The 14,124-nt window shown below is 41.6% G+C and overlaps 1 protein-coding gene across 2 annotated transcripts; it reads right to left on the bottom strand.

Moving 5' to 3' along the window:
- Nucleotides 1-3,552: 3,552 nt before the first annotated feature.
- On the bottom strand, nt 3,553-11,040 carry LOC4346659 (flowering time control protein FPA). 2 transcript variants are annotated; one of them, XM_015756992.3, is made up of 5 exons: nt 10,926-11,040; nt 10,455-10,817; nt 6,716-7,926; nt 4,791-6,241; nt 3,553-3,822 (listed from the first exon to the last, which is right to left on the bottom strand). In XM_015756992.3, exons 2-4 carry the CDS (start codon nt 10,815-10,817, stop codon nt 4,798-4,800), a joined length of 3,018 nt encoding a protein of 1,005 aa, XP_015612478.1. In that variant the 5' UTR covers nt 10,926-11,040; the 3' UTR covers nt 3,553-3,822; nt 4,791-4,797. The 2 variants fall into 2 exon arrangements, with proteins under 2 accessions (XP_015612478.1, XP_066160388.1); XM_066304291.1 differs by having other exon boundaries at nt 10,919-11,040.
- Nucleotides 11,041-14,124: the final 3,084 nt, after the last annotated feature.

Here is a 14,124-nt window from a genome sequence, read left to right on the forward strand (position 1 = left end):
CATGTGGGGCCCACCATGGAGGTGAAGAGTATTTTTTTCCCTTCTAAAAAAAAGAAGGCAAAACAAAGCTGCCAAAGGGGGGACATAGTAGTTGGCACTTGGTAGGCAACCAGGAGACGTTACAGTGTTTGGGATCGCCACCCCCACAGGGCCACAGGAGTACAGGAGGCATCATCATGCGTTCACGCCGCATGAGATGCTGCCGTTCCATCGCCGGTTTCCGCATGCACACGCATGGGTGGTGACATGGCGTGATGTTCCCCGCGCGTGGAGCTCTACATTGACAGCCCACCTGCATATGGAGGGCAACAAGCGGCCACGCCCTCCTCTCGGCGGGGCCTCTCTCAGCAACAGCAGTCTGCCACAGATTTTTACCGATCCTTGCACACCACGTAGACTAAGGTCCCGTTCTTCTCTTCAATAAGAGTTAGATAAAAATTAAGATTTTCATGGTACGCTTTTCAGACTGTTAAACGGTGCGTTTTGTGTGAAAATTTTCTATATGAAAGTTGCTCTAAAATATCATATTAATCTATTTTCAAGATTGTAATAATTAAAACTCAATCAATCATACGCTAATACCACCTCGTTTTGCGTTAAAAACTTAATCTTAATCTTCATCTTCATCTTCAGGAGAAAAGAACACCACCTAAGAACTGTATTTGCTACATGCTCCACAATGCATATCACTTGTGGTGGGTCCCACCACTATCACTCCTTCACTTTTCCTCCCCTTTCTCAACGTCTTTTCCTTGGTGGAGAGGAAGCAAGGCGGCAACGCCAAGCATCTCCCTAGCGACGGAGCTGAGCAGAATGGCAGCGACGCGGCCCAAGCGACAACAGCGCCAGCTAGGCTCCACCTCTCCTCCTCCTCCGACCGGTGGACCGAGCAGCGACAACACCATCGGGGATCCACCTCTCCTCCTCTGACCAGCGGCGGGGCCTGGCGCGGTAGCGGGGGACGGCGAGGTCGGTGGCTCGGTAGCAGGGGACAGCGGGAGCTCGGTGGCAGGAGGCGGCGCCGTCCCCCCTATCCCCCACAACCAGTGCCACTCTCCTTTTCCCCATTATCGACGCCGCTCACCCCGCTGCACGCACCTCTCTCCTCTCTCTCTCTCTCCCCAACGGATCTGACGGGGCGACGGGCAGCAGGTCGGCGATGGTGAGAAAGAGCTCAACGGCGACAACAAGGCTCACTCTCCGGCATGGATCTAACCATCTCCGTCATGGATCCAACCACCCTGAGCTCCCTCTCCAGCACAGCAACAGCTCTCTCTGGCGTCGACGTTGTCCCATCGAGCTCAGGGTGGTGGCCTCGCCAACAACGACCCCCACCATCTCGCACGGGGTGTGGGGTGGGGGCGTCGCACCATGCCACGAAGTGCAAGGCGACGACTTCCACAGCGTGGCCGCATCGTTCTCCCCCGCGATGCATGATAGCTTTTCATCAAAAGAATGCACGCCCAGCTTTGGCTACATGGACCTCGTTTGGCTACGTGAATCTCCTACGTGTTATGGGTTGGGCTGAATGCCACATGTGTGTGCTGTTAATGGCCTAATTGGATTGGGATCTTCGACTTATTACATGTCACTAAAATGTGAGATATAAAGTTGAAAAAGGCAAATCATAGACAAATATATAATTTAAATTGATGGGCGAAATTCAGCTTACAATGCAGTTTTTAAGATCGAAAATATGGACAGTTGCTTATAGAAATTAATTAAAATTAAAATTATATATTACAAAGCCACTTCCTCTGTTCCATAATATAAGGTATTTTGGGTGGATGTGACGCATTATAGTGAAATGAATCTGGTCCCTTATATTATGGGATGGATAGAGTAACAAATAGCTTGGGAAAAGTTACCTAACCAATGTAGATTAAGAAATAATCTTACGAAGAAATCGTAGTAGTTTCGAAAGGGTGGCATGGATATTCCAATTGATGCTCCATGCAAATATTTATATAAAAGTAGAAAAAATTGATAAATAGATTAATATATGGTATATCACTCTGCCAACGTACACGTCTAAATTTGACTTCTGCAAAACAAATATGATAGTGAGCACACGTATACTAATTAGAGCTTAATTTATTATTTTTGTTACAACTTGTGAATATTGAATTTGAATGCATATTTGTAAAGTAATATATCACACATTAATCTATCTTATATTTTTTTTAATTTTTTTCATAACTATTTGGAAGACAATGCAATATTTGGAAGACAATGCAAGAACAGTGAACATCCCTCGACACATTAATCTATCTTATTTTTTTAATTTTTTTTCATAATTATTTGGAAGACAATGGAACATCCCTCGAGGATTAGAATCCATTTCCGTCGTTGAGTTATGCAAGTGTATAACTGGCTCAAATCATGATATGCAAAATTAAATGGCTGTATGTATTTATAGTTGGTGTAAAGATAGAAAGCTACTCCTTATATTTCCTTGCATTATCATCGTATGAAATTCCTAGGTTTCAAACGGCCTAACATTATCAGCACAATTTGTACAAGAAAGCTTCTCGTTGATGTGTCGTCTACTCGTTCTCCTTGTTTTTTTTTAAGGGTTTTGTACAGTATATGAAGGACGAAAAATGTCCTCCATAATTTTATATTTCTGCAAGAATCTTATATCCATAACTTCTGGCTTGCTGCTAGGTTTCCTCTCATACCCAAGAAATAAATAAATAAAAATCCTCTCATAAAAAAAAGGACCAGGCAACAATCGCCTGAATCACCCGTACGAATTTGCCTTGCTTTCAGCAAACAAAGCAGAATTAAATAAATCTCAAAGCACTGAAGCCACACATAGGGCCATCATTGGGTTGAGACCAAGAGTACTTAAAACAATAGTACATAAAAAAAAGGAAAGTGAGAAAGATTGGCTGCTGCAATGCTGTTCCATGGAACTCTGAACTCTGATACTACAGATGAACACTTTTAACAAGCTAAAGTTTGCAGTAACAGCAAATATATAGGCTATGCACTTTAGCAGACAGACCATACATGGCAGAGAGATAAAGCTGGTGTGCACTGAAAGTAGTGAAAGAATTTACAGCACACAAAGGTTAATAAAGCTCCCACCCCTGCATCATGGGAAACCCCTTAATAAAATCTGAAGGATAGGCATCCCAGGGAGTACTCCAAATTCCATAGCAGTAAGCTTGTTTCAGTACAGTAGACAGTAGAATGGCATATGCATTTCCCTCTTCTTGCACTTCAATCTTACCTGCGGAGGACATCTTTTGGGATGCTCTGTTCACAGTCTAGTTCATAATAACTGCCCACAAAATTGTTGTATTCAATGAGATATACTACCTAGTCCCAAAATAAGTTTGCTTTTGTACATGAATCTAGACAGTGTACAAAGTAAACTTATTTTGAGACGAAGGTAGTATACACTACTAGTATTCCTCATGAATGGAGGCGTACACCACACTGTCAAAAAACATACAGGCGAACAGCGGAAGCATGCAAAAGGAATTTCAGAGAGACGACACATCGATGAGACGAATGCATGATGTATGAATGCAAAAAGGGAAGTGGTATTCATGGGTCTATGCATTGATTAACACAAAAACAGAGAGAAAAGATGAACGGTGCAATCTTATACAGACAAGACAACGGAGGTGGTTGCCACCTAGGAGTAAGCTTTCAAAATTAAACTGCAATGCTAATTCATAGCAGAACCTATGTTAACAAAACATCCGGTATAGGTATGGGTGCCCACCAGCAGTTTCAGACTCTCAGGCTCTTCAGTAATAAGGAGAAAATATCACCATATGATCCTTGCAGGCTGCAAATTTCCTTAACCTGTCATGACAGGTAATATAACTGTTGTAAGTGGTGATTGCAGCAAATAAAGGTGGTTCTTGTTTCTACTACTGACATGGAATGCTGAAATTGAAGAGCGGGTTCAGACTATGGCATTTGAAAATATCATCAGCATAAGCACAAATGATGTATTGAAAATTTTTTAGTTTAAATCAAGCATACTAAATATATCTCACTAAAGTTGTCCTGCTTTTGCCACAATTACTACATAAACATGAGAAAGTAAATAAAATAGTTCCAACTCATAATTGCCCAAGTCCCACTAGTTTACGAATATATATATACTCAGACGAATTAAATGTATCACATACAGAGAGGGATTGCATCCTGCTTCTTCAACAAATATCTTTTCCCCTTAAAATTTATATGTTAATAACAGGGTTTTCACTTTTGATTTCGCTTAAAATCTCAGCCATTTCGGTAGCACTGAAATTCCAGAAAATTCAGGATTTTCGGCACTTTTTGGACTGATTTTTTTTTTTGAAAAAATTAACATAATTTGACTGAATTTGAATAAACTTTTACCAAATTAAAAAAAAAGAGAGAAAAACTGGAAAATTTCGGCTGAGAGAATGACTGGCCAGGGGGTTCGAAAATAATGAAATTGTTTCTGAAATTTTGAACCGAAATTTCATTCACTGGTTAATTGACAGCCAGGGTTCCAAACATAATTCTATCTAGCAGGTGACAGAAATACAACACTTGTGTAAAGACAGGCATTAAGAGTAAAAATGATAATGCAATGTCCTTGATGTTTGATTATCATGTAAAAGTTTGGAAAACAATGACCAAACGAACAATACAAGGCAAGAGTTTCTCCTAAACAATATACAAACCATTTAGCAATTACATTGATGGCATAAACGATTTGGTTCAAATAGGACAATGATTCATATTCTTGTGTAAATGGTACAGAAATTAAAAGAGATCTTTAGGCAAACAATTACCTCGCATCTACTTCTGGCCACCAGGTTTAGATTGTTGCTGTATCTGCTGAAGTAGGGTTGCTGCCAATTGCAATGTTGCTTGAAGGCGCTTTTGAGGGTCTCCGTGATGGTCTTCCTGAGCAGACGGTTGCTGGCTAGTCTGTGGTCCAGAGGGAAGTGCAGGTTGCGCTTGTAGAGCACTTGATGTGTGCTGCCTAAGGGGTGGAGGGCCTTCAGGAAGAGGAGGGACGAACGATCTCAAAGGCATGGAAGAATGAGCTGGATTTCCCGAAGGATGCATAGGGGGTAAAGGCAAAGTGTTGTGAGAAGGCATAGGAGCATTCGGTGTATGCATAATGGATGGATTTGGTGGCACTGAACCTTGAACTGGTGGCGCATGAACCTGTAACTGTGATGCAGATGGCGGAGCAGGTGGCAATGAGTTTTGGACAGGGATAGAACCTGAGCTGTGTGGCATCATTGAAGAATGTCCATGTGGATTCCGTATGAATCCTGATTCTTTGTTTAAGCTGTCCACAGGCTCTTTTCCTGGTTGGTTTTGTTGTGCAAGAAGAGTGGCCAATTGTGCAAGTTGCTCTGGTGGAAGCGATAATGGGAGAGATGGAGGTTGTTGAGGTCTAACTACCTGCTGTGATGCAGGTTGCATGGGAGGGTAGGACATGTTTGATGCCTCATCTGCAACTGGTGCATACCCTGATGTACTCACTTTTGGTACTCCTTGAGGAGCAAATGAGTATGCCTCTGGTGTCCTATCAGTTGATGTATGTGGGATCGCACTCTCAGCCAAATAATTCAAATTTCCAGAACCTGGACTTGGATTGTAAATGTTATCTGACCATCTTGAGGGCAATACATCTGGGTGTTGCTGCTGCTTGTCATGTGCTATCTCCCTGTGGGAGTCAGGTGGATGCTTTTGATGAGCTAATTCAGATTCTAGATATGAAGGAGCATTTCCAAACTTGTAAGGCGGAACCAAATGTGCACTTGCTGGATTATAGCTTCCAGGCGACAACCCGAGATAATCTGAACCCTGAGGAAGTGGCCTGATATCTGGTGGGTTGATTCTTCTCAATGCATCTAGATCCTCATGAGCACGAACATCATGGTTCAAATGACTCACAAATGTTTCTGGTTTGCGAGTTGGCGAGGAAACTTCTGGATCTGACTGCTCAAACTTCAGAATGACTCCAGATATGCTGACTTTACCTGGAACCCTCAGTACTTGTTCAGAGAAGTCTGAGGGTGGAACAAGAAATAAGCTGCTCCTTTCTCCAAGTTTACAAACTGCTGCACGCTGCTTATCACCAAGGTAATTCATGAATTCATTATAGGCTGCCATGTCAGCATCATTTTCTGGAACAAAAAACACCACCCAGCTGCTGGCAGCTTGGTAATAGTGCTTAGAGAGCATCTCCAGGCTTGTCCTAGCAGTGCAATCCAAAAATTCGGGCCTGAAAGTATGAAATCAACAGCGGTTTAAAACTAAATGTTGAACTTAGAGATGCTCAAATCTAGAACAATAGAACAGAGCATAAACACCAAAGGCATCTCATCAGATACAACCAAAAGAATGCAGATAGAAATTGATCAACTAGATTATGTAGTTTGGACCGTGAAGGCAAACGTCTGTATTTATTAAGATTATGAGTAGAGGCAAATGGTGCAGAGATATAATTAAATCAAGAACAACGTGAACAAAACATAGCTCTACAAAAGCCTTCATCAGGTGCAAACAAAAGCATGCAGTATAAATTAGATGTAAAAGGCAAAACGATATCTATGATATATTTGCTATGTATTATATATCTTGAACCATGAAGGAAATTTTGTGATTTTTATTAAGACGATAAGCAGAGCTAATGTTGTAGATGTCAATAATGATACTCAGAATGAACAAGAAAATACAGTGAAGAACCCAGACTTACAGCATGAAGTTAAGAACCTTCCCAACAGGGAAGCATCGCGCTCGGCAAATTGGTGTGCCTCCCTTTGCTATTGTACCATCCCATTTCCATTCTTCCTTGAGAAGGGGTTCATGGTATTCAGGAGTTGATCTTTCCACTTCTACATGCCTAGAAAAGCTGTCCTGTGCATGCCCTGGTATATGCCTATCTACAAGTGGAGTTGGATTCCTTAAAGGATCAACATGATTTCTACCATGCATAGGAGCAAGTTGATAGCCTCTGGGGTGTATGTCATCATCTGGCACACCATAGAAGGGCCTCCTTGGGTAGGCAGAGCCAACCTTCCCTCGATCAAATTCAGAGAAAGGGTATTCAGGAAGTTCAGAGTCATGTGCTTCACCAGTCCTCAACTTCTTTGAAAATGGGTATGGATCTTCCCTAGCATACCGAGAATCCTCTAATGGTAAGGCTCCCTGAGATCGCTCGAATGGAATGTTGTGCCATGGTGCATCACCAGCAGGGCTACGCCTATGCTGTTCATATGGGTCCTCAGACATCCTTCTTTCTGGACCGAGCCCTTGTATCCTAAAAGGTTCAAAATTAGATCTAGGATCAGGCTCTACTCCAGGTCCATATCGCAAATAATTATCCCTGCTGAAACCCACATCATCATGATCTCTAGAAAGTCTCTTAGGGCCATAATGTGGAGATGGCATGTACATATCTCTTGGAGGACTATCAAAAGGCCTAGCCCTAGGAAAATCTTCAAAATCTTGCTCCCTGAATATAGGTCTAACACTAGAGTTTAAATGGGGGGAATATGGGGCATCTAAGGAACCTTTTCCAAATTCTGCTGAAACACTGTCACTCCGAGAAAAGCAAATGCTAACTCGAGGGTTATTGAAAATATTTCCCTGCAGTGTTTCCTTCGCCCTGCATGCCGCTGCAATAGTAGTGTACTGGACAAATGCATAAGTACGCCCTGGGAATGTAGTTATCTTGACAACCTCACCAAAAGGTGAAAAGGCTTCCCAGAGAGTTGCCTCATCTACCTTCAGACCAACAGGAAAACCTATCCATAATACTTCACTAGGTTCTGCTGGCCTGCTTCTTTTGGATTTATCAGTTGATTTTTCAGGACTTGATTGCTGATTCCTTCCTCGTTCAGTAAAACGTCTTTGATCAGCATGTTGTGAGTATCTGTCATCCATAGAGCTACTTGAACCTTTATCCTGTAAATTCAAATATTTCAGGTCCAGAGTAGCAAATGGATCATGATGAACACAGATACCATAAGTACTTGTATGCTCATATTGCTATTTAACTGACAAGCTCTAGGACATAAGATTGGTCTGCTCTACCTATGTCCATGCTGCTTCTGATCAATTAGCCCTACCAGATGCAGTTTAAAACAATATGAATGATAAGAAATAATCAGTCAAACAACCACATAGAACCGCAATCACAGCCTGCTGTTTCAAACTTGGAATAAGGCCACAAAAGGAGAGTTGGGATCAACTCTATCAAGTGCTAGAATCCATTTTTCATTTGATACTCATAAATCACAAGGACAACAATGTAGAAATTTGGTACTTCTGCTGTTGTGAATATCATCTGTAATAATATCATATTTGTTCTATAATTTCTATATCATGAACAAGACTTCTGTTATAGTGTTATGGCACTTTTGGGTCATCTTTAATGGCAGGTTTTTAACTAGGAGTTTTGTATGAAGTCTTTTTTTTGGGGAAAAAAAACTCAAGCCAGTTTGATATTGATGATGAAATTGGGTGAGATATAGTTCCATCATCTGAAATGAACCTTTGGCTCAATATTAGTATAACAACATAAGATTGTATGGTGTATCAAACTAGATTGTATGGTGTATCAAACTTTACGAAGGTATAGTTCCATATTTACAACATCACGAGACAGTTCAATATTGATGCTGCATTGATTAAGATATAGTTCCATCATCTGACATGAATCTTTGGCTCAGTTTTAGCATCAAGGTGGTATGGTGTATCACTGATCAAACTTCATGGAAATAGAGCTATTTACAACAATTCAACTACCCAAAAAGCTCGATTGATAACCTGTGATCAATTGCAAAACTGTCTCATACACTATGTGAATTCAAGCCACAAAGCTAGTCAAGACAAACGTATGCATTTCTATGCCACAAATAAACCAAAGCACTACTAACAAAGTAACAAACCCTGCTTTTAATAGGGATATAGATGAACCTATATATTATTGCAATTGTTAGCATGTATCGCGACATAAAGGGTGAGAAAGGTGAAGATTAATCTGTTAGATTAAGCCTGTGCAAGTGGCAACATCTCGTAGTCCTTGTCCTTCAGACCAAACTAAACATTGATAATTTCAATCAAATTTGCTGAACCACTGTCATTTTCTGTCATTTAATAGAATGCATCAGGATTCAAATGATATTATTCTGGTTGGGTGTTAGTTCTTGTCATGACATGAAGGGTGAGAAAGGTGAAGATTGATCTGTTAGATTCAGCCATGTGCAAGTGGCAACTTCAACATGGTCCTTCAGACCAAACTAAATATTGAGCATTTCAATCACATTTCCTAAACTAGTGCTGTTATTTTCTGTCAATTAATAGAATGCCTAAGGATTTAAATGAGACTATTCTGGTTGCACAATAATAGCAAAAAGCTCTTGTGAGTGCCTGTGGTAATTTATGGAAACCAAGTCCTGCACCGGTATACCATAGCAAAGTGGTTGTCATATGCATTCTCTATTTAACCAAGCAAGGAGAGATTATCTTCTTCATAATAGAATTTGAGTTCCATCTCAAACTTAAAACATAAGCTGCAGAAGATAGAAAGGGTACCGACTAGCCCAAAAATATTAATGTGGGCATGCCAAGATTATTAAATGATCTTGACGTTCTGGGATTTCGGAAGGCCTTCATTGATGTCTCATGAGCTGTTTAAATTTGCTTATATGTGCGCAAAACTGAATATCCAGATAGTTTCATATGCAATATATTTTCCCCAAATTTTTATCACTCAGGCAGTCAGGCCACAGCAATGTACTGCATCAGATCTAAAATCCCTGTTTTTGGAGCTTTGGTGTTATGGAAGTTAACTCCTTGTAGATTCACAGACTTGAGACATCAGCTAACTGTTGTGCTTATCACAATTAGTGAACTTTGAATCTTTGATTGAGTTCGAGAACTTTAGTTCCCAGTGGGATAACAAGGGAAAACCATGTAATAGTAGTCCTAACTATCTGCAATCTGAGTTGTCAGTCTTCCTCTCTGTAGAGCATTCGACCTTTTATTGGTCGGTGATGAACAAACATAGTGGGAATGAACTATCCGTTTCAGTGAAACCAAAGGTCTGACAAGTCTCTTTGTATGAAAGACTCGTATGATAGCAAGGATGCGGATAAATGAACAAAATTAAGGTTCTGTGTTATCCGAGCATGCCTGAGAACGGAGAACTTATAGTTCATTGTTCAAGCATACTAGGTTGATCCTGTTTTGGTCTGATTTTTGACTAAGAGCAAAACTCCAAACCAATTTTAACTTATCGCGACACTTGGTCTGTTGTGAAACATAGTTTTTGCTTTATTTTTCGGCGATTCGTGTTTGCAACCATGACAAGATAAGCACAATTCATTGGTGGATACTGGTGATTTTGAGACAGGGAATATGATGAACAATTCGGTAAAAGCGTGGCAAACCGTGGCGAAGGGGGCGGGAGGAGGACGATCGACACTAACCCCCTTGGAAAACTCGATCCTAATGGGCGCCCCGCGGAGGTGGATCCCCTGCAGCTCCCGCACCGCCGCCACGGCGTCCTCCTCCCGCGCGAACGTCACGAACGCGAAGCTCCGGCCGGGGTCACGGGAGATGCCCTCGACGTCGCCGCACCGGAGGAAGAGCTCCGAGAGGTCGGCCGCGGCGACGCCCGGGGAGAGGCTGCCCACCCACAGGTGCCGCGACGGCGGTGCCACCCCCCACCCGGAGGAGGAGCGCCGCGGCGGCGGGTCATCGCGGGCGGCGGAGAAGCGGGACCCCCCGCCGCCGCCGAACCTCCCCCTCCCTCCTCCTCCTCCTCCGCCGCGGCCTCGAGGTCTCCCCATCTGCAAGAACCAAGAAGCCGAACCGCGATTTCGTCAGGGAAACCGCATTCCCGTCAACAGCAGCGGGTAGTGGATCGAGCGTGGGAGGGAGCAGAGGGCACCGTGTACTTCGGTTCGGCGGCGGATGGATTAGGGTTTTCGCCGGCGGCGATGGGTTGGGTGGGTTAGGGTTTCGCCTCCGGGGAGATGGATGGGTGCTCTCTCTCTCTCTCTCTCTGCAATTGTTTTTCCATTTTTTTTCTTGCTGCCCTTTACTATTTTTCCATTCCGTGTTTTTTTTCGTTTGCCGAGAAAATGGATGCAAGCATGGCTTATCACTGGACAATAATTAATGCATATCAAATCTTATAAGCTTACAATATCATATCTATACTCCATCTATCTCAAAATATAAAGAGTTTTGATTACATGAAACACATACTAGTTTATCCAGATTCGTAGTATTAGAATGTGTCACATTCAACAAAAACTTCTTATGTTTTGAGATGAAGGGAGTACGATTTATTGAATACTACAAATCAACACCATTTCCACAATATTTCAACATTTCTATCTATCATATTTATAAAACTTAGAATATATCCATCCATATATTTTAGAGTTAAGCACATGCATGCTAATATTATAGAAAAAGATTTTTTACCATCCTTGAGGGCATGCGGTACCAAATCATGGCCATCGATTTGGTAGCATCGGACGACTGGAATTTATTCATACCGCGTGGTACCGCATACCCAGATTGAGGCGGTACCGTAGGTGGGAGGGTAGAATTGTACTTTCGCGTTCTCTTCCGCATTAGTGCATCACCACGCGCAGCAGCGAGAGAAGGGGCTCCTCTTCCGCGTCTCTTCCGCCCGCATCTGTCTGCGTCTCTTCCTTCTCAACACACGTTGCAAATAAGAGATGGAGCCCGTTCCAAGTTCAGATCCATCTCAGATGAGGGGGAAAGCATATCTTCATCAAGCACTCCCGGTCAGATCCCTCCATCCGGTCATGCTTGCTCCTCTCGTCAATCTGTGGAAGTGAATCGGCCGCACGCGGGGTGGGGATTGGGGAGGTGTGAATTTGGCGTGGTCAACGTCACTTGCTGCATCGTGATAAGTCGTCGAGCGAGCCGCTACGGCTAGGGTGCTGCCGAATAATGGAGATCGAGGGCCCTACTGAATGGAGAGTGAGGCTACCGCCGAAGCTTCAGGTTCATATTTTTGCATGTTTTCGTTGCTGCTGCGGATGGAATTAGCTATAAGAAGCTGATGGTTTTAGGAGGAAACATAGGTAAAGCTGATGATTTTAGTCTCAAGGTCTATGTTCTTAATTTGTGTGATGGATGACAGGATGAACATCATTATTTTGTTTGGTAATATGTACTGCCTCCCTTTGATGTAATCTCGTCAAAACTATATGTAGTAGCAGTTTGTGCTGTTATACTATCTCCCTCTGTTCAATGGACAGTATCAAGTTTGGTTTGAAATTAGCTAATTGCATCATACCATCAGGCGGCAGCTACGGCTCCACTGGAATTTAACTTCAATTACTAATAAAATCAATTCGCATAATCACCACCCAAAGATACACGACTTCAATTATTAATAGCAGGCACCATATTGCCTAAACACAACATGCGTATTCACCAATTCCTTACTAATATCTATCCGCCGGCGGCGGCAGCGGAACTGAGAAAAGGGGTCGGCGTTGGGCTCGGGCACTCCCAGCGGTGGCGTCACCTTGCTTTTAGCAATTTGGGCGAGAACTCATGACAGACGGAAAGGGATTGCGGCGCTCTATATCGCTATTGGCGATTTGGGTGGTGCCGATTGGAAGGACCAATGAACGATAATCTTGTCTATTGACTTATTTTTCCAATCATGCCCCTGCTTAATCAATGGCTAGATTAGATTGGTACCTCATGGTACCTAGTACTTCATGGTACCTCATGGTACTTCCTCAAGGATGGAAAAAGAGCTCTTATAGAAATGATGGATATGTATATCAAATGATGTGAGATGATCTGCCATGCTTACATGTTGAGTTCTAAAATATAATAAAATATAGATGATGTACTATACTTGTATAACATTTAAAATACTTTAGGCATTAATTGCTACTGAATGATGATGTGTTACACTCATATATTGAGTTTAGTAGCTAGTCAGCATCAATTATATAGAAGATATGATTTTTTTTTTTACAGCCTGGGTGCATTTTAGGTGGAATATTTTCAAGTTCCATTAGCCTACGGTGAAAACTCCACTAGGAGGGTTAAATTCACAAACAACCCCATATAAAAAAACACATAGTTAAATAAGATGAATGCATTCAGCGCAATTAGACGCTTGGTATTGTCATGCTACAATTTGTTTTGCAACTAAAAGAACATTTTCGGAAAAAATGTTTAGAGGAGCTTTCTTTCTTGCTTAGTCCATATTTATTGGCTGCACTCTTTTAATCATTTTAACTAAATTTTGGCACCTCTTCTAACACTATCCATAATACTCCTTTTCATATGAGGCCCATATATCTTGCGATATATAGTAAGTTCTTAGTTTAATAGAAAATTAAATGTGTTATGTGTTTTAAGGGTTATTTGTTCTTGCCAAATCAAGTTTGGCTTTAAGATCAATATTTTGTATTGTGAGGAGATATAACAATCATCTACACACAAAAGAGATATTTTTTTTAAATAAAGCCATTGCACACACTACCAATCTGTTTTGGTCCCTAATAAATGATAGCAACACATTTAGTACAGTACAATCTTACTAGTTGAATCAAGTGTTTAAAGGAATCTGCTTGTAAAAGATATAAACATATGATAGATCTAAAAAAATAGGTTGTATACACCCTAAATGATAATTATATCACACGTAGTCTACTAAAATCATGGATCTGAAGAAATGTGATTGTAAAATCCTTACACACAATAGATATAAGAGAACGGGTTGAATCCACTCTAAATGATTGTAATACCACAAACAAATCATTAATCAAATCATAGATCTAAAGGAATATGGTTGCAAATCCTAAACATAATTGATTTTGAAGAAAGTTGCATGAGTATGGTGAAGCAAAAACCTGTTCCATGATAACTTCAGCACGCATCATCCAAGTTCCTCTGCTTCACTCTGCATATATATATATTCACATTAAAATTGTGATATTCAATCGATGTGCTGCAACCTATTCATGGTGATGGAAATGGGAAATGTAGGGAGGCTAGCAAGGGTGTATGCACGTGTAGTAGAGAAGGAAAGAAGGGCAAGGTTGGACATTGGACAAGGCAGTGGTGAGGGGAGATAAGGTGCTTTTA

This window comes from Oryza sativa, chromosome 9 (assembly GCF_034140825.1).
Source record: "Oryza sativa Japonica Group chromosome 9, ASM3414082v1".
Taxonomy (NCBI): Eukaryota; Viridiplantae; Streptophyta; class Magnoliopsida; order Poales; family Poaceae; genus Oryza; species Oryza sativa.

Bases quoted from the DNA above. Each gene is read 5' to 3' on its own strand.
- LOC4346659 (XM_015756992.3), bottom strand. From the start codon at position 10,817: ATGGGGAGACCTCGAGGCCGCGGCGGAGGAGGAGGAGGAGGGAGGGGG. The intron at 7,927-10,454 runs GTTAGTGTCGAT...TTGAATTTACAG, and splicing joins GGATCGAGTTTTCCAAGGGG to GATAAAGGTTCAAGTAGCTC. The intron at 6,242-6,715 runs GTAAGTCTGGGT...TCATACTTTCAG, and splicing joins AAGGTTCTTAACTTCATGCT to GCCCGAATTTTTGGATTGCA.